Source organism: Aspergillus tanneri (genome assembly GCF_003426965.1).
Source record: "Aspergillus tanneri strain NIH1004 chromosome Unknown AapTan_3_pilon_pilon_pilon, whole genome shotgun sequence".
Lineage (NCBI taxonomy): Eukaryota > Fungi > Ascomycota > Eurotiomycetes > Eurotiales > Aspergillaceae > Aspergillus > Aspergillus tanneri.
Genome location: NW_022984630.1, coordinates 996958 through 1016475, shown reverse-complemented (window position 1 = coordinate 1016475; position 19518 = coordinate 996958). Strand labels below are relative to the sequence as shown.

At 49.2% G+C, this 19518-nt stretch overlaps 5 protein-coding genes across 5 annotated transcripts; 3 read left to right on the top strand and 2 right to left on the bottom strand.

The window, feature by feature from the left end:
• Window positions 1–3565: 3565 nt before the first annotated feature.
• ATNIH1004_004126 (uncharacterized protein) lies at window positions 3566–5677 on the top strand (the record flags this gene model as incomplete). Its single annotated transcript, XM_033568798.1, has 1 exon — window positions 3566–5677. The coding sequence occupies one exon, from the start codon at window positions 3566–3568 to the stop codon at window positions 5675–5677; it is 2112 nt and encodes a 703-aa protein (XP_033427604.1).
• Window positions 5678–6380: 703 nt separating this feature from the next.
• Window positions 6381–8394, bottom strand: ATNIH1004_004125 (proline--tRNA ligase; the record flags this gene model as incomplete). Its single annotated transcript, XM_033568797.1, has 4 exons — window positions 6381–6391; window positions 6447–7702; window positions 7772–7941; window positions 8038–8394. The coding sequence occupies 4 exons, from the start codon at window positions 8392–8394 to the stop codon at window positions 6381–6383; spliced, it is 1794 nt and encodes a 597-aa protein (XP_033427603.1).
• A 250-nt stretch (window positions 8395–8644) lies between these two features.
• On the top strand, window positions 8645–10684 carry TCP1 (chaperonin-containing T-complex alpha subunit TCP1; the record flags this gene model as incomplete). The annotated part of the gene is made up of 6 exons (XM_033568796.1): window positions 8645–8687; window positions 8755–8802; window positions 8894–8979; window positions 9037–9141; window positions 9203–10237; window positions 10301–10684. 6 exons carry the CDS (start codon window positions 8645–8647, stop codon window positions 10682–10684), a joined length of 1701 nt encoding a protein of 566 aa, XP_033427602.1.
• A 551-nt stretch (window positions 10685–11235) lies between these two features.
• On the bottom strand, window positions 11236–13497 carry ATNIH1004_004123 (WD40 repeat domain-containing protein; the record flags this gene model as incomplete). The annotated part of the gene is made up of 3 exons (XM_033568795.1): window positions 11236–12632; window positions 12691–12801; window positions 12855–13497. 3 exons carry the CDS (start codon window positions 13495–13497, stop codon window positions 11236–11238), a joined length of 2151 nt encoding a protein of 716 aa, XP_033427601.1.
• A 345-nt stretch (window positions 13498–13842) lies between these two features.
• RRP5 (putative rRNA biogenesis protein RRP5) lies at window positions 13843–19474 on the top strand (the record flags this gene model as incomplete). Its single annotated transcript, XM_033568794.1, has 3 exons — window positions 13843–14325; window positions 14385–18845; window positions 18923–19474. 3 exons carry the CDS (start codon window positions 13843–13845, stop codon window positions 19472–19474), a joined length of 5496 nt encoding a protein of 1831 aa, XP_033427600.1.
• Window positions 19475–19518: the final 44 nt, after the last annotated feature.

Genomic DNA, 19518 nt, shown 5'->3' with positions numbered 1-19518 from the left:
GCGATTGGCGAAAGGGTGGGAATTAGGTTAGGTCATCATCAGGGAGATGAATGGGATTTGTAGCGTTAATTCGGTGCGTTTTTTGCCGTTACAGCATGTCATCTACTGGACTACAGCAGTAGCACCTATAGATAGATATTCTAGGTAGTATTGAACTCAGATATGCACATGCCGGATTAGAGTTTAACGCTGTAGTTCAAGGCGTATACTTACGGAGTACAATCGCGATCGCCTTCCTTTTTGATCACAGCGTCACCCTGTCGATCTCGAGCTCCCTCAAGCTTTTTGGGTATGTCCTTCTTTCTCTCAACCCTTGATCGAGGCGCGTTTGACCCCACCGGGCAGCCCGTGTCGGCGTGTCCAGCGGCGGCGTCTCAATAGTAAGAACAAATGCTACTTACTCCACATTACTCACCTCGGAATGTTCCTACCTGTCATAAGTTTCTTTCAGGGGCAATTTTGATACGCACGGCTTTGGACTGCTAACTGTGAGATCTGCTTGCGAAACGGCATGGAATCACATCGCACTAGCCATATAGGAGGGGCCACGGTTGGACACTAGCTTAGCTGGATGGACAGGGCTCCCTGCATTATATGACATGGCTGGAGGCCATCGCAGATCTAGACTCACGATATATTGATCCTCGAGTGTCTAGTCGCACGTTGGGATTCCCTGGCTCAAAAAACTGCCCATCTTGCATCTGGATCCTGGAGCCGCGGAGATTGGCCCGACAGCCAAGTAAATAGTTTAGACCAGATCGGTTTAGTAAGTTAGCTATCCCGTCCATCTGCTCCGTAATCGATTGGTTCTTTTTTTGATTTCGCTTAGCTCGCCGGACCAGATCCGCCATTGGGTTGGTGATTATGATCGTTGGCGCAAATACCCGATCTTGCTAGTCGTGCGTTGGCGCGGTTCACAAATAGAACAGCGCTTGCTCGACTAGTCAGGAGAACTGCATCCATTGCCTTCTGGTTTTTCGCAAGGATATTAGTATACCCAATTGATAAATCAATATTGTACTCCGTACGGAGTAACCACTCGTTACATGTGCAGCCGTAGCACGTGGCCATTTTTGTATAAGGGTGGAATACATCATTATAGGAAACTTACCAAGACTTCAGTATGAAGTCTTAGTACATACGTACCTAGGTATGTCTGTAGTGTCCAAGAATATGCAGAACAGACCGTACCATCGCTTCACTCGCTGGATTGGCCGAGAACACTATATATGATGCTAGAGTTTATAGACGCCTCTAAAGGTCTAGTCTCCCTATATCTATGCCTTTACCCTGAAAACTTTAGTCTGCGAATCTGCACCGAGGCTGGTCAATGGATGGCGTCTGACTGGAATGAATGATGCAAAGATCTAAAACAAGTGGGGGCACTCTTTGTGAGGACATCGCAGGTTGTCCGGGTCTGGATGATTTAAAGAACTACGCAAGCCGGCAGAGGAGGAGTTCTTGAGTTATGAGATGGCACCATAAATGGGAATGGGAATTGGATGGAACGATAATGGGGAGCACTCTTCTGGATAATACCTTTTTTTACTGTGGTCTTACGATAATGGAATATGCTTGATCTTTGGCCCGTTGATCAGGCCATCTTTTATGTGGTGATATTTTTGCCGTCAGCTACTATGTAATGGGGCTGTAGGTCTTATAGCATTATAAGTTGAATTTTATATTGTCTGCAACTTTCTCTCTATATTTCTTACCCCGGTATACCAGAACCACCCACGGCAAACACAAGCAATATTTTGCTAAATAAACGGTGCTCTGCAGTAGTCAAGACAAAATCTAACACGATAGTCCATTCCAATTAGAAACACAAACTGTTTGTCAAGGAGTAACCAAAGTGTTGATTCCAGACGTCAGAGGTATTGCCGTTGGGTATTGCTCGCATGCAACATAATACAAAAAACGAACTCAAGAATCATATCAGTAAGTGTGACTAAGTAGTAAGGCGCAGCACTTGTGGTTGGCTGTTTTGAGATCGAGTTCATGTGCATAACCTTTTCGATTTTTGACCTATCGATTGCCCTACCTTTTTTAACCCTCATGCTTTCTCTTTGTCCGTTCTTATCACATGCCCAGTACGCTTTGGAGACTGGGTAACTATCTGCCAGATGAATAACGTAATGAAAAATCTTAGATACACACATAGAAGCTGTCCTGTTGCGTCGATTATGGTACCTGTCATATTGGCCGTCGACGCGATGGATGCACGGGGTCTGGTCTTTGCGGCTTGTCCCCATTTACTCCATCTTTGCGTGGAGACACGATGAGGATATCTTCTGGTGCCCAGACACCAGAAGAGGTGGTGGAAATGATCCCATCCTCGTTGAATTGCTTGCCAGTATGATGGAAACATGGAAAGCAAACCACGTTGCCCACGTCGGCTGGGCTACCTGTCTCCCCATCACCTAACAGAACGGTACTAACTACCTGCCAAAGTAGGTATGTACGTACTTTGTCCAAGGACAGTATGCATACCGATAACCCGGTGTTTGGGGACGATCGTCCCTGATGTATACCAATAGGCGCATCGTCTGATACCCGCTATTTTCGTGGATGAACGCGCGCCCTATTACCACTCCATTTCTCGGCTCCTGACTGGCAAAACCCCACCAGACTCTAGGCTAATAACTTTCTTTCTGCCTTTTCTTTCTTTAGAGCGATCCACTGGCTTACGGGGGCGGATTTTACGGTACATCCGGTACAGTGGGCCCACCTGCTATCTGTTCTCATCCCCGCTGGCATTTTGGCCTGACTGCAAGACCTGCAGATCGAATCCAATGCGACCGCTGTCAAGTGGAGTTTGAGCTCTACCTAAGGAGTCCATGCGTGATTGTCACCGCGGCGTGGGACTTTGCTGCATGTTCTACACAACTATCACCTGCGGTCAGTCAACTCCATCCTCGGTTTTTCTTGGGCCTGAACTGTTGATGTCTGTCCCTCCAATGTATGTTGAGCTGAACATCGTGACCAGGGTAATAGAGCCATCCAGACTCCATCGGCTTCTAAAAGAATTTCCCGCCTGTTCCCGTCCGCTCAGCCCCATTTTCTCGTCTGTCATTCCGTCGCAATGGATCATGGAGACTGGACCACTTCTCGCCCCTGATCCAGGAACAGGTATCGGATCTGCAACCCAGGCGAACTTCGATGGTGGGTAAACCTCTTTGTCTTCCTCGTTTTCTCTCAACCGGTTGCCCTCTTTTTTCGCACTCTCTTTCCCCTTCTCTCATATGTCACTTGCTTTGAAATCCCCTCCTTCTACTCATAATGCCTGAGCCAAGGCGCCGTTGAGTCTCGTATACTTAATAATACAGTAAAACTCATACACATTGACTATGACTGCAACCTTAATTTGTATTACCATATCTCAAAATCCTTTCCTTTGCTTCTACTAATCCGCAATTGGCCATTTTATTTTCTGTTGGCTTGACCGTCTGGACTCTCGGAATTCCTCCCATTGTGAGCTCTTTTCTTTTCTTTGTCTCTCTTTCTCTCTCTTTTTTTAAAGACGGCCCTTCATATACAGTCCGTTCCATGCAATTAGCGCAACATGGTCGCCCTGAGGCGATTTTTTCATGTGGAGAGAGGGCCGACGTTGGATCCCGATGAAAACGGCCTTCGCTCAGAATGCCAACCTCACAATGGTGGTCATTATGCAGAAACTTCCCAGCAGCTAAACGTGGAGCACCAATTCCAGCAAATTGAAAAACAATTCGAGATGATGCATGACCAATTGCAGGCACGGCCCTTGTCTTCTCGATCGCAAGCACTACCTTCTCATGCTTCAAGCCGCTCTACAGAACGGAATCCTCGCCATGTGGACTTGCTCGATGCTTTGTTTTCCTCGCACCGATACCATATCCACTCCACAAGCACATTATTGCCCATTACTCCATACAATGAAGATATTGCTGAGCGGAACATGACCCAGTTTCTTCAAGTCCAACCGCGCAAAAAGAATGTGTATTCACGCCTCTTGTCTGCACTCTATCAGGAAGACGTGGCCGATAGAAATATTAGGAATGGCAGACGAAGGAGCCGCTCACTCTCCCGTATGAGGGGCGGTAGCTCTGGGGGTCATCTTCAATCAAATCACGGCAATATCCCTAGGACCGAAGAAGGCAGAATAGTAGGGTCAACTTCTCGAGTTGCAAGCCTCCTGCCCCCGTCTCGCGCCGAGAGACTAGTTCCTCCCTCGCAAGAAACTACTCTAGGTTGTGGAACTTCCATACGTCAGCAGAGATCAGCGCCAAACCTATCCGCTGAGCGAACCAAAGTGCCTCGAGGGACTGGTCCAAACCCTGGTGATCGTCTAGGCGTGCCTCCGGCCTACAAGCAAGGAAATAGGTGGAGCAACACTCCTCTACCAGACAGTCCGACGTTGCCCAGCACAATGAAGCAGGATAAGAATGTCAATGAAAATCGACCAACGCAGAATAGATCATTAAGCTCGAGTTCGGGTAACCGAAATCCACTGATCTCCCCTCGGCCAGGTTGTAGAAGGAACGTGCGAGAGCTTTCCATCAATACGGAATTGGCAGCTCGCGGGCGGCCCGCCACAAAAATCACACATCGTGCTATACAACCACCGACGCCGAATACCCTCGAAACGAGGCAGAACCTGAGTATTGCAGAGGTTATGAATAGCCCTCTACCACTAGGAACCCCAACATCCGTATCTCCCCTACATTCTGACCAGAAAGTGTCGGAGATTATGGATATGTTCAGACAAGCATATATTTCGTCCCAAGCTATCACACCACACCCCACATTTGAGACTCTCCAAGATGCGATTGTCCGGGAAATCAACTCCCATGAGGCTTTTCGACGGGTTCCTGTTCCCGACCCAGGACCTCCTTTCACTCCATCCCCATCGGAAGAATCATTTGACGGGGTTCTGAATGTGAAAAGGTCTCCAGGCTCTGGATCAAATAGGACTGTTTCTCTTAAAGATGGTCAGTTTTCCAAGTTGATTAGACGGAGCTCCTTCAAGAAGCATACGAGAGCCAGGACCTCTGAGACGGGCAAGAGCATTTCCACGAGTGTCCCCTCAAAAGCTTTCCGACGAGCCTCAGAAACGACCAACCGACGAAGGCACACCGATGCCCCACCTCCAACCCCCGGATTCTTCGATACATTGGAAACAAGACCGCAGAGAGGTACAGTGAGACCCGAAGAACAAGTGACCTACATGGACCTGCTCCTCCGGTCGCAGAAGTCTTCTTCAAACCCTGGTCCAAAGAGATACCCCGACTTGGGAAGCCATTTGGATCATGTTCAACGCATGAGTACCGCCTCTCCTGACATGTCGGAGAGGTCAATTCCTGCGCCTTCCGTGCTGCACATGCGTGCACAAACATCCGTTTCGTCTGGCGATAGTCGAACCAGTTTTTCGGCGTATGAGAGTGACGAAGAGGTGATCCAGTTACCTAGCGTTGGAGTCCCGTTCGTTCAGATCCAATGTGTGGACGAACATAACTTGTCTCATGTTGCCGAGAATGCAACGTCGCGAAATGCTTATAGGCTCATGAATTGGCCTCGAAAGTCAAACAGGAGTATCAGTCTCCGAGGAAATGCCATTAAAAATGGTAGCAGCCCATCCCAACCGACTCCGAGGATCGAGCGTTGGGTGCGAGGAATGCGCTCTGTCGAGTCTTATTGATTCCTTATGCGGCAGATCTAATTGATGAAAGTGCCCCTTATACTACCTTACCAACTATGTTCATACTTTGTAGTTTTTCTTTATCTTCTTGTCTCTCACTCTGACTTTCACTCACTCTGTTTTATTAATATCCATGGACATACGTACCGGCATGTCGGAAGTCAGCTATATGTGACTGCGACATATTTTGTCTTATATGTCAACTCCTATCCTTTCTCCCTCCGCCACTCGGAGGGTATTCTTCTACAGTTCATTGGGAGTTTCTCGTTCACTTTATGTATTGCATAGTCTTTCTGCATCCTTTACTGTCCCTGTTTGCATCTTAGCGCCATCAGCATTTCTTCCAATTCAAATCTTAGCAAAGAGAAATACAGTAAGATCTGGATAACAAAACACCTCAAAACAAAGGAATATTCATAGAGATCGCATCCGCTCGTAATTATTCAACCCGTTAACTACAGAAACAGTTATAACTACTCCCTTGCTAACCCGAACAACCCCTTTTTCACTCACACCCACAATGCATCAAAACGATTCTTTCATTTTCTAAATGCCTGCATCTGTTCTTCGGTTACGTCTTAGATAATCTCTGCCATTTACTTTATCAAGCACACCATAGGCGTCTTTTATCGACAGTAATAATGGCCATAGAGGCTATAGGAACCATACAACACAATTCGTAAGGGCAGCTAACTTCCTATGCTTAGTAGGAACCTGTTGGATAGGAGTTAGCAGGAATGTGAATGTTCTAATGTGGACTTCCACTTACGTCCAAACATGCACCATTTCTCAGCCAGTCGGCTGCACTGCGGGTTAGTGCACTTAGTCACTCCAGGGGTAATACCCTCCGGCTGGTCGAAGGGAATGCAAAGGGACTTGGCTCCCATGCTGGGGGCCCGCGCATCTTGGGGCTCATCCGAGTCTTCCTCCGCCTTGCGTGCGCTCATGTCCTTGATTTGGTCTTCGCACTCCTCGGTAAGACAGTGGGGTATGATACAGATGTTCTTGTCATTGAGGGCAGGGACGAAATCATCCCAGTTGGTAATAAGCTTTCTGTGGGAGCGGTATTCGTCATCCGCACGCTTGAAAAGGTCATTGTGGATGGTTTCGAGCATAGCCGGCACAGCCGTCGCAAAATCGGGAATGGGAATAGTGGTCTTGCCATCCTTGCCCGGGACATCACGGCGAGCAGCAGTGACAAAGTGGCCCGCAGACTCACCGGGGCCGAACTCAATACGCAGTGGCACACCGCGAAGCTCCCAATCGTTGAACTTCCAGCCAGGGGAATATCCTTCTCTCTTGTCGCTAATCGCTCTGACACCGGCGGCCTCAAGAACGGCGACAAGGCCATCGATTTCAGCGTACAACTTTTCGCGGTCCTCGTCTGAGGTCTTGGCAGTAATGCCGACAGGAACGATGACGGTTTGGGTCTCTGCAACGCGAGGAGGGAGAACCAATCCGCGGTTATCACTGTGGATCATTACCATGACACCCAAAGTACGAGTAGAGAGACCCCAGGAGTTTTGCCAGACATGGATAGGAGGCTTCTTCTCGTCACCCTTGACAGAGGGATCCTCAACGGTGATGTTGAACATCTTGCTGAAGTTCTGACCAAGACCGTGAGATGTTCCGCCCTGGATACCACGACCAGTGGACGGGATGTACCCCTCAACGGTAGTCGTGTACAGTCCACCGGCGAACTTCTCTTTCTCTGTCTTTCGACCCTTGATAACGGGAACAGCTAAGAGTTCCTCGTAGATCTGGGCATAGTAGTCAAGAATTTGCATCACTTCTTCGTGAGCACCCTCTTGGGTCAGATGAGCGGTGTGTCCTTCCTGCCAGAGGAACTCTCTGGTTCTAAGAAAAGGCTGGGGATGCTTGAACTCCCACCGGACGACCGAGTTCCATTGATTGAGCTTGAGGGGCAGGTCTCGATGGCTCCTGATCCACTTCGAGTAGTAAGGGTACATCACAGTTTCCGAGGTCGGGCGGATGGCAATCTTTTTCTCAAGGGGAGTCGAGCCTCTAAATACATGGAAAGAAAAGGGAATCAGTTAGTCTAGAAACCGGGTATAGAGATTCAAGAGAACATACGCATGAGTCACCCAGGCTACTTCGGCAGCAAAGCCCTCAATATGGTCTTTCTCCCGCTTCAAAACATCTTCCGACACAAACAGAGGGAAGGAACAGTTCCTGACTCCCATCTTTTTGATCCGCGTATTGAACCAATTTTGGATTTCCTCCCAGATATAGAACGAAGCGGGCTGAGTCATATCAGTCTATGCGACGGGAAAAGAACTAATAAACACAGTAAGGGTCGACGCGAAGGAGAGAAAAAAAAAAATAATGTATATATATACCTTGAGAATGAAGCATCCGGAAACATCGTAGTAGTCTAGCATGTCTCCCTTTGTAAGAACCTGTTGGTACCACCCGGGGAAATCCTCCTCCTTGGAGACATCAATGCCAATGAGAGCAGCGCCATCGATCTTCTTCTTAGGGGCCTTTGGCGCCTGCTTTGCAGCACCTTTGTTAGCAGCCTTGTCTGCCTTCTCGGATGCCAGCTTAGCAGCCTTTGCGGCCTTTTTGGCGGCGTTCTTGGATACTTCGCCCTGAGGAGCATTGTTATCGGCGGGGTTTTGGGTGCGATCAGGAAGAGTCTGAGAGGCCGCCGAGTCAGTAGCGACTGGAGGATCAGCAGGAGACTGACTAGCCATGTTGCGGGATACTCAATTGGAAACCAGTCAGCGGAGCGACACGACGGGGAGAGGGGGGGAGGAAACGACGGAGAGGATATGCCGAATAGAGAGAGAGACTGGCGCCCCTCGTTAAAGTGGGATGCTTTGAGGCGCACTCACCGCCAGTGCCCGGCAGAATTCTTAGCGCGAACGACGACCAAAAGACGACGAAGCCCGATCAGCAGTCGAATTCTCTGCCACGCACCTCTCCTCCTTCTCTTCGGTAATCATGGCAGGCATCTTTGAGCAGCCGCGGAATGCGGACACTCTTTGTGAGATCCTTCTTCTTCCCCGTCGACCGCTTTACCCTGAACCCGTCCACTGACCAAGCTCGCACAGTCCTGGGAGGCCAGAAAATCACCGGTGCTGATGTCCGGGAGCAGAACGGTATGTGATAATGATGAGGAGGATGATAAAGATCGTCTCCTTTCGATTCGGTGGTCCTGTACAGCCATACTAATGATCCCCATGCATGCAGTCCTTGCAACGCAGGCTATTTCAAATGTGGTCAAGAGCTCCTTTGGCCCCTCAGGCTTGGACAAGATGATGGTGGATGATATCGGCGTACGAACTATTCTTCAACCTGCGTTCCTCCCAAACAGTCTTTCTGATAATATCTAGGATGTAACGGTCACGAACGACGGTGCAACCATCCTGAGCCTACTTGACATTGAGCATCCCGCCGGCAAGATCCTGGTCGACCTGGCTCAACAGCAGGATAAGGAGGTGGGTGACCTTCATGTGTTTGAGGCCTCCGTAAGGACGGTGACTGATATTCTTCAACTAGGTGGGAGATGGAACGACTTCCGTGGTTTTGATTGCTGCCGAACTTTTGCGACGAGCCAACGAATTGATGAAGAACCGTATCCACCCCACGACCATCATCACCGGCTACAGACTAGCCCTCAGAGAAGCTGTTAAGTACATGAACGAAAACATCACTACAAAGGTGGAATCGCTTGGGAAGGATAGTTTGGTGAACATCGCCAAGACATCGATGTCCAGCAAGATCATTGGTTCCGATGCCGACTTCTTCGCCAACATGGTTGTGGATGCGATGCTGTTGGTGAAAACCACAAATCAGAGGAACGAGGTCAAGTACCCCGTCAAGGCTGTAAATCTGTTGAAGGCTCACGGTAAGAGTGGGACGGAATCTATGCTGGTCAACGGCTACGCCCTTAACTGCACCGTTGCTTCTCAGGCTATGAATACCCGGGTAACGGATGCGAAGATCGCTTGTCTGGACATGAACCTGCAGAAGGAGAGAATGAAGCTTGGCGTCCAGATCACAGTCGAAGATCCCGACCAGTTGGAGAAAATCCGTCAGAGGGAAGCTGGAATTGTCCTGGAGCGGGTCGAGATGATTATCAAGTCTGGAGCCAATGTCGTTTTCACTACGAAGGGTATCGATGACATGGTCCTCAAGCTGTTCGTGGAAAAGGGTGCTATGGCTGTCCGGCGTTGCAAGAAGGAGGATTTGAGGCGTATTGCCAAAGCCACCGGTGCAACTCTAGTCAGTTCGCTATCGGATCTCAATGGAGATGAGAAGTTCGAGGCTTCGTACCTGGGACACGCGGAGGAAGTCGTGCAGGAACGGATATCGGATGACGAGTGCATTCTCGTTAAGGGAACTAAGGTCCATACCTCGGCTTCGATTATCCTACGTGGAGCCAATGATTTCAGCTTGGATGAGATGGAGCGTTCGGTCCACGATTCTCTGTGTGCTGTCAAGCGAACCTTGGAGAGTGGCAGCATCGTCCCCGGAGGTGGTGCTGTCGAAACAGCCCTTCACATCTACCTTGAAGAATTTGCTGTCACGGTGGTATGTATCAATTCAAATCTTCTTGGGTCGGGGGGGTCACTAACAACATTTTCCAACGGACAGGGCTCCCGGGAACAACTCGCTATTGGTGAATTTGCCCAGTCCCTGCTGGTGGTCCCCAAAACCCTGGCTGTCAATGCGGCGAAGGATTCGTCTGAACTTGTTGCGCAGCTCCGAGTCCGCCACGCTCTTTCCCAACGGGTGCAGGACGGCGATGCCAACGAAGAAGAAAAGGCCATTGCCAAGAAAAAGACGTACCGGAACTACGGTCTTGACCTGACCAAGGGACGGGTCCATGATGCCCTTAAGGCCGGAGTGCTGGAGCCTAGTATGGGCAAGGTCAAGCAGCTTAAGAGTGCCGTTGAAGCCTGTATCGCCATCATGCGTATCGACACCATGATTAAGCTGGATCCGGAAAGGAAGGAGGATGATGGACATGGTCACTAAAGCCCAACTGACAGTCAAAGACATATGGCCTCTTTTTTTTTGGATCTTTAGACTTAGGGTGAAGAAGAAAAAGTATAATAAGATGTTATGAGTACAAATTCTATACCGTGACAATGCCCACCTTCGTACGCTTAGCGGCTATAACCATGAATAATAACTTGTACATTTGTAAAATATCCTCCCAACTGGACCCAAACACTCCGTACGGCCTCAAGGGGATTTAAAGCAAATAACTCATCGCAGCAATTGGTTTGTATCGACGCTGTTGACCAGAGACAGAATGTAAACCTACAAGATCAAGTTCATAAACTTCCTCCAATCCCATTGAACCCAAACAATAGACCAGATGATTAAGTCCCATTTTGCATATGAATCTCTTGCTATGCAGTGTTCGTTGTAACAGAAAATCAACAAGAGGCGGAAGCCTTCTAAAAAAAAAAGAAAAAAAAAACCGCCCGCTAAATGAAAACAAACTATGCATCGACGCCTTGAAAATGCTTGCAAGCGCGAACCAAAAGCAACGAAAAGGGATTTCACCTTTGGTAGATCAATCATTGATCTTCATCATTATTTGAATCCTTCGTATCAGCCCAGCCGCATCGCCACCTTCTACCATCGGCCTCACCACCTGCTCGAAGTTCTCTAGCGTCAGGTCCTTCACGCCAGCATCTAGCACTGTAGTCATCGCTGACCGTAATGAGATCACCATCTACAGTCCACGAAACAGCAGAGACCTCTTTTCTGTGGCCTTCAACGAGAGGGGCTCCAGATTGGTATATTGGCACGGTGTCCTCCAATCGCCCAGACAAGCCAACTCCGGAGTTCACGCGCCGTAGGCCAGAACGAGTGGAAGGAAACGAGGCTCGATGAGCTGACTGCGCCGCCCCAGCCGCCGACTTTTTTGCAGAATGAAGGAATCGTTCATCGGTAGGAAATAGGACGGCACATTGATCTGTACTCCCCAAAGCCAGCATTTCTGGCTTGTCCCCAGCGGCCTTTCGAATACCAGCCTTGACGTAGAATGAGGCAACCTGTAGGCGAGGGTGGCGAAAGCCATACAAAGGGCCAAGGCCTTCTTTATCAGAGCCCCCGGACCGGCGTGGACGGTGATTGTTCAATGAAAGCTCAGGGGCATGGCCAAGAATCAGATGTGAGGTTGAATATGCGTAAACCGTGCCATCCCGACATAACGTGTAAAGCCTTGAACCGTCTCCGCCTAGCGTCATTGAAGTTAGGCCGAAGCGCCTATATCGGACGTGGCTATCTGGTTCTCGAGTGGTGGAAAGAGGAAGAACAGGCCGTCCACGACGGTTGTTATGCGCCGTGCGAAGATCCCATAACCTCACACATGCATTTGCTTCAGAAGCTGTGACGAAAAGGTTTTCACGCCCAGGGGGGAGAAAGGCTAAGGAGGTCACGGTAATGTCGGAGCGTCCAATTTGAGGTTCTAACTTATCCGATGCGGATACCTGAGGCATCCAAGCATGGGCACCATGTATCGTGTTTAAAACTTGAGGGTACGTCATTTTGGAGGCGATAGGCGCGGTAGAGTAATCGGATTCGGATTCGAGCGAGCACCTAACCTGCAAGGAAGGCTTCTCGAAACCCTTGCACCGAAGGTCCCAAATATTGACATTACCGTCACGGCTACAGGTCGCAAGGACTTTATTATTTGCTGCAGGTTGAAACTGCACTCGCTTCACCGAAGAGACGTGGTTTGCAAGACAATATATCGGCTTCTGTGTGGCCATGTCAATCACCACGGCCGTTTGGTCCCCTGAAGCCGTTGCCAACAGCATATCGTCCGAAGAAAACTCCAAGTCCATAATGGCGTTCATGTGGGGACGGAAGGAAAGGTAAGCTTTTGAGAAACCATTCTTGTCGTCCTTTGCAGAGTCCAATAACCGAATACCACCTTCCTCGTCGCCTACCGCAACGAGAGTGTTGGCTATTCGCTCGTCAGCTAGTATCCTAAAAGAGGACCCGATAGGTCCCATGCTACTTACTATTGCATGAGGCAGTGCAGAACGGGAGAGCAAGACGATCTCCGGTGGAGCTGGTGCAAGTATGACTGTCCGTTGGCCGGGAATAAAATGATGATGTTAGATCTTGCCAGCCTAGGCTATGGTGAGCATGTAGCATGAACACGTATATGTAGATTGTTACCAACCTGCCCCAGAGTTGGCCCGCGTAGTAACTCGGTTTGCCCCCGCACCCAGCACACTTCGCATGAAAAATCCCCCTGATGTCTGTAGCGCCTCTGAACGTCGAATGGGTAAAACTTGGCGAAATGGCCTAGGGGCAGCAAGTGGTTTTGGCGGACTGAACTGGATCTTATTGCTGGCTTCCACATCACGAACTGGAACATGCAACTCGTCCGTATCGTGGTTTGGGGACCGAACGCGAACTTTTCGTAGTGGCGACGACTGTAAGGGAGAGCCAATGGATGAAAAAGAAAGCTTCCGTTTCCTGCTCGGCGTCCGCATAAGATCTGAAGGGTCGGGCCTGGTCCCAACAGCTTTCAATGTCCTTGTGAACGCCGGCCCTAGGCGATTAACAGCGGGCGAGCTGAGGGCCTTCAGGGCTTGCCGATTGGTCCTCACGGTGCCTACATTGCTTCCACTATCAAGTAAAGAACGAGGTGTGAAAAAGCGTCGAAATGATCGTGGAGTCACAGGGGGAGGTTTTTTTGGCTTGCGTCGGACGCCAGCATCAGATGCTATGGACGGCGGCGAGGAAGGGATCTCCTCGCAGGAGAGAGGGAAAACTGGTTCTGATCGTGGTACCTCTGGAAGATCATGACTGCCATCCATTGTGCCCCAAGGACAAGCAACTGCACAAAGACATTCTACAGAAACGAGGGGATGGAAAAGAGGGTGCTGGGGCTAAGTGGCCACGCTGAAGCATGGTGGAGCTGGCTAGTAAGACTTCAGCAATCCGCGGAGCGAGACTCGTGTCGACGTGCTTTTTTCGTGACGCGAGGGACCCGAGACAGCAGGCGGTGAGAGTCCAATTTAAGAGAGCAGGTAGCTGCCTGATGCGGCAGGCGGTCGAGATGGATTTTACTATCGAGAAATTTTAATTTTTTTTCCGCAAATTTGTATTCCGGATCTAGAGCGCTGCGCTTGAGCCCCAGACTACATTCAGTTTCAGCGGTCATGGCTCCAGTAAAGCGCAAAGGTGCCTCCGCGGAAGAGGTCGTCACCCGTCAACCTCAAAAACGAGTACGGGTTGGAGCTGAAGATCGCAAAAACGACCAAAAGAGACAGAGTGCTGGCTCTTCGGGAAACAGCAAGACCAAACATGAGACCAGCGCTGCTGCGAAGGCATCCGAGCTTACAGTTTTGCGTGACGATGAACCATCGTTTCCTCGGGGTGGAGGAAGCGTTTTGACGCCTCTCGAGCGCAAACAAATTCAAATTCAAGCAACGAAAGATGTCCTGTTCGAGCAGAAAGGTGCTAAACGGTCTACCGGTGATTTTGAAACTGGAGATGATGATGAGGGTGAGGATGTGCAGATGGAAGATGTGGGCGACAGTACGGCCAAAAAATCCCGGAAACGAAAGATCAAAGGCAGAAACCGTGCTGAACAGGAGGCTCAAGATAAGCAAACGGTGCGAATTGAAGGCCTCAATTTCAAGGTATATTTAACCACATTTTGACATATTGGTGGCTAGTAACAAATACTAACAACGTCCAGCGAATTGTGCCAGGAACGATGGTATTAGGTCAGGTTTCAAGTATTAATGCTCACGATATCGGCCTTTCTTTGCCCAATAACCTCACCGGCTACGTCCCTCTGACCGCTGTCTCGAAGGTGCTGGAAGATAAACTTGAGAGTATATTAAAGGAAGACGCTAGTGACGACTCTGGCTCCGACTCAGATGAGGAATCTTTCGACCTGAAAGATTACTTCTATCTGGGCCAGTATCTGCGTGCATATGTTGTGTCTGTGGGGAGCAATGCGGCAGATGCTAGTTCCAAGAGTAAAAAGCGCATTGAGCTTACAGTCGACCCAAGACAAGCTAACACTGGCCTTTTGAAATCCAACCTTGTCAATGATGCCACCGTTCAAGCATCAGTGGTCAGCGTTGAGGACCACGGTTTGGTCATGGATTTGGGAATCGAAGGTTCCGATGTCAAGGGATTTATGTCTTCGAAGGAAATTGACCCCAAGATCAATTATTCAAACATAAAGCAAGGATCTGTGTTTTTGTGCATGGTCACGGGCCAAAATGTCAATGGCAGCGTCATCAAATTGTCCGCTAACCTCCAGTCTTCCGGGTCAATAAAAAAGTCACATTACCTCACTTCGGCGCCCACTATTAATGCTTTCCTTCCTGGTACTGCAGCAGAAATTCTTTTGACTGAAGTTTCCTCGAATGGGATTAGTGGAAAAATTATGGGCATGCTGGATGCAACAGTGGATCTCGTGCAGTCTGGTGGTACTTCAGGTAAAGACGACTTGACGAAGAAGTACAACATCGGGGCTAAAATTAAGGGACGTCTTGTCTGCACTTTTCCTGCCTCTGAACCATACAAGGTCGGCTTCTCAATGCTTGATCAAGTTCTTAAATTTTCGTCTGGCAGCAATGGGCCAGACTCCTCCTCTGATGCTCCTGCTATTTCTGCAATTGTACCTGAGGCTAAGGTTATCAAAGTTGATCCTGGGCTCGGTGTTTACGTACAACTCGGATCGACTAAACACATTGGATTTATTCATGTGTCAAGGTTAGCAGACGGTCAGGTTGAAAACATCTCGGAGGATCACGGGCCGTTCCGAACCGAGTCTGTCCATGAGGCACGCGTTATAGGCTATAGTGCACTCGACAGCTTATACCTGTTGTCTTTTGAAAGAAAAGTAATTGACCAGCCTTTCCTTCGTATCGAGGATGTGACTGTAGGCGCCGTGGTCAAAGGGAGGGTTGAAAAACTTGTGATTGGTCCGTCAGGTGTTGAAGGTCTGATTGTGTCTCTAGCTGACGGTATTTCTGGACTCGTTCCATCTATGCACTTTGCCGACACACCTCTTCAGTTCCCCGAAAAGAAGTTCCGGGAGGGCATGAATGTCTCTGCTAGGATCTTGTCAGTGAGTTTGGAAAAGCGCCAAATACGGCTGACCCTGAAGAAGAGCCTCCTGAATAGCGAATCTGCAATTTGGAAGGACTATCAGGACATAAATCCGGGGACACAGTCCCCGGGAACAATTGTGAATATCAAATCAAATGGTGCTGTGGTTCAGTTCTATGGCTTCGTCCGTGGTTTCCTTCCGGTCTCGGAAATGAGCGAGGCCTACATCAAGGACCCCTCTCAGCACTTCAGACAAGGACAGGTGGTCAATGTCCATGCTCTAAGTGTAGATGCTTCTCTTGGGAAACTTGTAGTGTCTTGCAAGGACCCTTCGACATTTACTGAGACTTATAAAAAGGCGTTTGAAAAGGTTCATCCTGGCTTGCTTGTCACTGGTACAGTTTTTGAAAAGTCCGACGACGATCTACTTCTCAAGCTGGACGACTTTGGTCTTGTGGCTCGATTAAATCTGGAGCATATTACTGATGGTAGTCCTTCAAAACAAAGCTCGACTCTTTCGAAAATCCGTGTTGGCCAGAAGCTCAATGAGCTCCTTGTGCTCGATATTCAGCGAGCCCGCAGGCTCATTAAGGTGTCTGGCAGAGCAAGCCTCAAAAAGCCTGCTAAACAAGGGCTTATGCCAGGGAAATTCGAAGATGTCCAAGAAGGGACTGAAGTTTCTGGGTTTATCAGAAACATTACACAGGATGGGATCTTTGTTGAATTCTTGGGTGGTGTCATCGGCCTTGTTCCCAAGCGTCTTGTTGCCGATGAAAACACAGACAAACCGGGTTTCAACATGACGAAGTCACAAGTGGTTTCTGCTACAGTACATTCTATTGACGCCGATTTCCGAAGGTTCATCCTAAGCATGAAACCTTCAGAGGCAACTCGTAAGGGTCCTAAGATACCTAAATCCCAGTCCACCACCAAGACTACCAATTCTGATGACACCGTTGCAAATGCTATCGATGAGGGCATCGCTTCAATGTCAGATTTCACTTTCGGCAGGGTTGTCAAGTGCAAAATCGTTTCCATTAAGTCAACTCAAGTCAACGTTCAGCTTGCGGACAACATCCAGGGCCGTATTGATGTTTCTGAAGTATTTGACAAGTGGGAGGATATCAAAGACCGCAAACAACCTTTGCGGTTCTTCCGACCAAAGCAGCTGATTTTGGCGAGAATCCTAGGTGTCCATGATGCCCGCAGTCATAAATTCCTCCCCATAAGCCATCGCACCGGGAAATACCCTGTTTTTGAACTTTCCATCAAGCCGAGCTTCGTACAGGCTGCCAATCCTAGCCCCTTGAACCTGGAACAAGTACAAGCTGGTTCTTCGTGGTTGGGCTTTGTTAATAACATTTCTGATGACTGCCTCTGGGTGAACTTGTCTCCTAACGTTCGAGGGAGATTGCGTTTCATGGATGCATCTGATGACTTGTCCCTCCTTGCCGATGTAGAGAAGCACTTCCCGATTGGCTCTGCACTGAAGATTCATGTTACGGCGGTTGACACTGAGAAAGGTCGCCTGGATCTCTCAGCCAGACAACGTTCCGATAAACTTTCATTTGCGGATATTTCTACAGGCATGGTCTTACCTGGGAGAGTCACGAAAGTCACTGAGAGACAACTTGTTATGCAGCTTAGCGATACTATTGTTGGCGCGGTTGACTTGGTTGACATGGCGGACGATTATTCGAAGGCAAATCCAACGATCTACCAAAAGAACGAAGTTCTCCGCGCATGCGTTGTTGCTGTTGATAAAGCTAACAAGAAGATCTCCTTGTCACTTCGGCCATCGAAGGTTCTAAGCTCATCGTTGCCGGTGCAGGACCCCGAAATCTCGTCAGCAAAGCAGCTAAAGGTGAATGATATTGTACGAGGATTCGTACGGAGGGTGGCTGATAATGGTCTCTTTGTAACGCTGGGCCATGGTGTCACGGCCTACGTCCGGGTCTCTGACCTTTCGGACTCCTACCTCAAGGAGTGGAAAGACTCTTTCCAGGCTGATCAATTGGTTAAGGGCCGAATTTCTGTGGTTGATGTGGAACAGGGCAAACTCCAGATGAGCCTGAAAGAATCCGTTTTGGATCCAAACTACAAAGCTCCAATCACACTTAATGATCTCAAACAGGGTCAAGTTGTCACCGGCAAAGTCCGCAAGGTTGAGGAATTTGGTGCCTTCATTGTTATTGACGGGTCTAAGAATATTAGTGGACTCTGCCATCGTAGTGAAATGGCTGAGACCCGCGTGGAAGATGCCAGATCTCTCTACGAAGAAGGCGATTCCGTCAAAGCCAAGATTATAAAAATCGACCGCAACCAGGGAAAGATCTCATTTGGACTTAAAGCCTCTTATTTCAATGATGACGATGTCGAAAGCAACGAAGACGACGACGATTCGGAGGGTGTCAGCGTATATGGGTTTAATGGAATCGATGGGGAAGGAAGTGATAGTGAAGGGGAGGGTGACGACGATGAAGGCGATGACAGCGACGCCTCTATGGGAGGAGTGGATATCGAAGACAACAGTGAAGATGAATCGGAGCAGGATAAGGATGAGCCCATGGCCGACGTACCCTCCAGGCGCAAGGAGGGAGGTCTTGGTGGTCTTGGTGCAAATGCCTTTGATTGGAGTGGTAACATCCAGGATGAAGATGCTGCTGTTGCATCAGACTCGGATGATGAGGACGAGTCACGCAAGAAGAGGAAGAAGCACCGCAGGCCCGAGATCCAAGTTGATCGGACTGGCGAGTTGGACGCTCATGGCCCGCAATCCGTAGCCGACTACGAAAGACTCTTACTCGGCGAGCCTGACTCTTCAACGCTTTGGCTTCAGTATATGGCCTTCCAGCTAGAACTGGGCGAGGTTGACAAAACAAGAGAAATTGCTGAACGTGCCCTCCGCACCATCGCCATTGGGCAAGACACCGAAAAGTTGAACATTTGGGTGGCCCTCCTTAACCTGGAGAACACTTATGGAGACGATGACACTCTGGACGAAGTTTTCAAGCGCGCTTGTCAGTACAACGATCCGCAGGAGATTTACGAGCGAATGATCAGCATTTACATCCAGTCGGGCAAAATCGAGGTATGTGATTAATTCTCTGGCAGAGCCGATTTTTGTCTAGATACTAAGACAGTGTTTTTTTTTTTTTTTACGCACAGAAAGCGGATGAGCTTTTCCAAACCGCTCTGAAGAAGAAAGTTTCTTCAACGCCTAAATTCTTCCTCAACTATGCCAGTTTCCTGTTTGATAACATGGCTGCTCCCGACCGTGGCCGTGCCTTGCTTCCCCGTGCCCTCCAGTCTCTGCCTTCTCATACCCACGTAGAGACGACGTCGAAATTTGGACAGCTGGAATTCCGTTCGTCGAATGGTGATGTTGAGCGCGGACGTACTGTCTTTGAAGGCCTCCTCTCCTCGTTCCCTAAGCGGGTCGACCTCTGGAATATCCTCCTGGATTTGGAGATCAAGACCGGTGACGCGGAGCAAGTCCGACGTCTCTTCGAGCGGGTGCTTGGAATTCGAGACACCAAAAAGGGCACTATTTTGGTGGACGATGACAAGAAGGTCCGGCCCAAGCAAGCCCGGTTCTTCTTCAAGAAATGGTTGGCCTTTGAGGAGAAGCTGGCCGCTGGGGACAGTGGGAACAGCAAGATGGTCGAGGAGATCAAAGCGAAGGCCGCCGAGTATGTGAAGTCCCTACAAAAGGAGTGAGAGAATTTTTCGGGCCTACTGAGATATCCCGGTTGTGATGACCT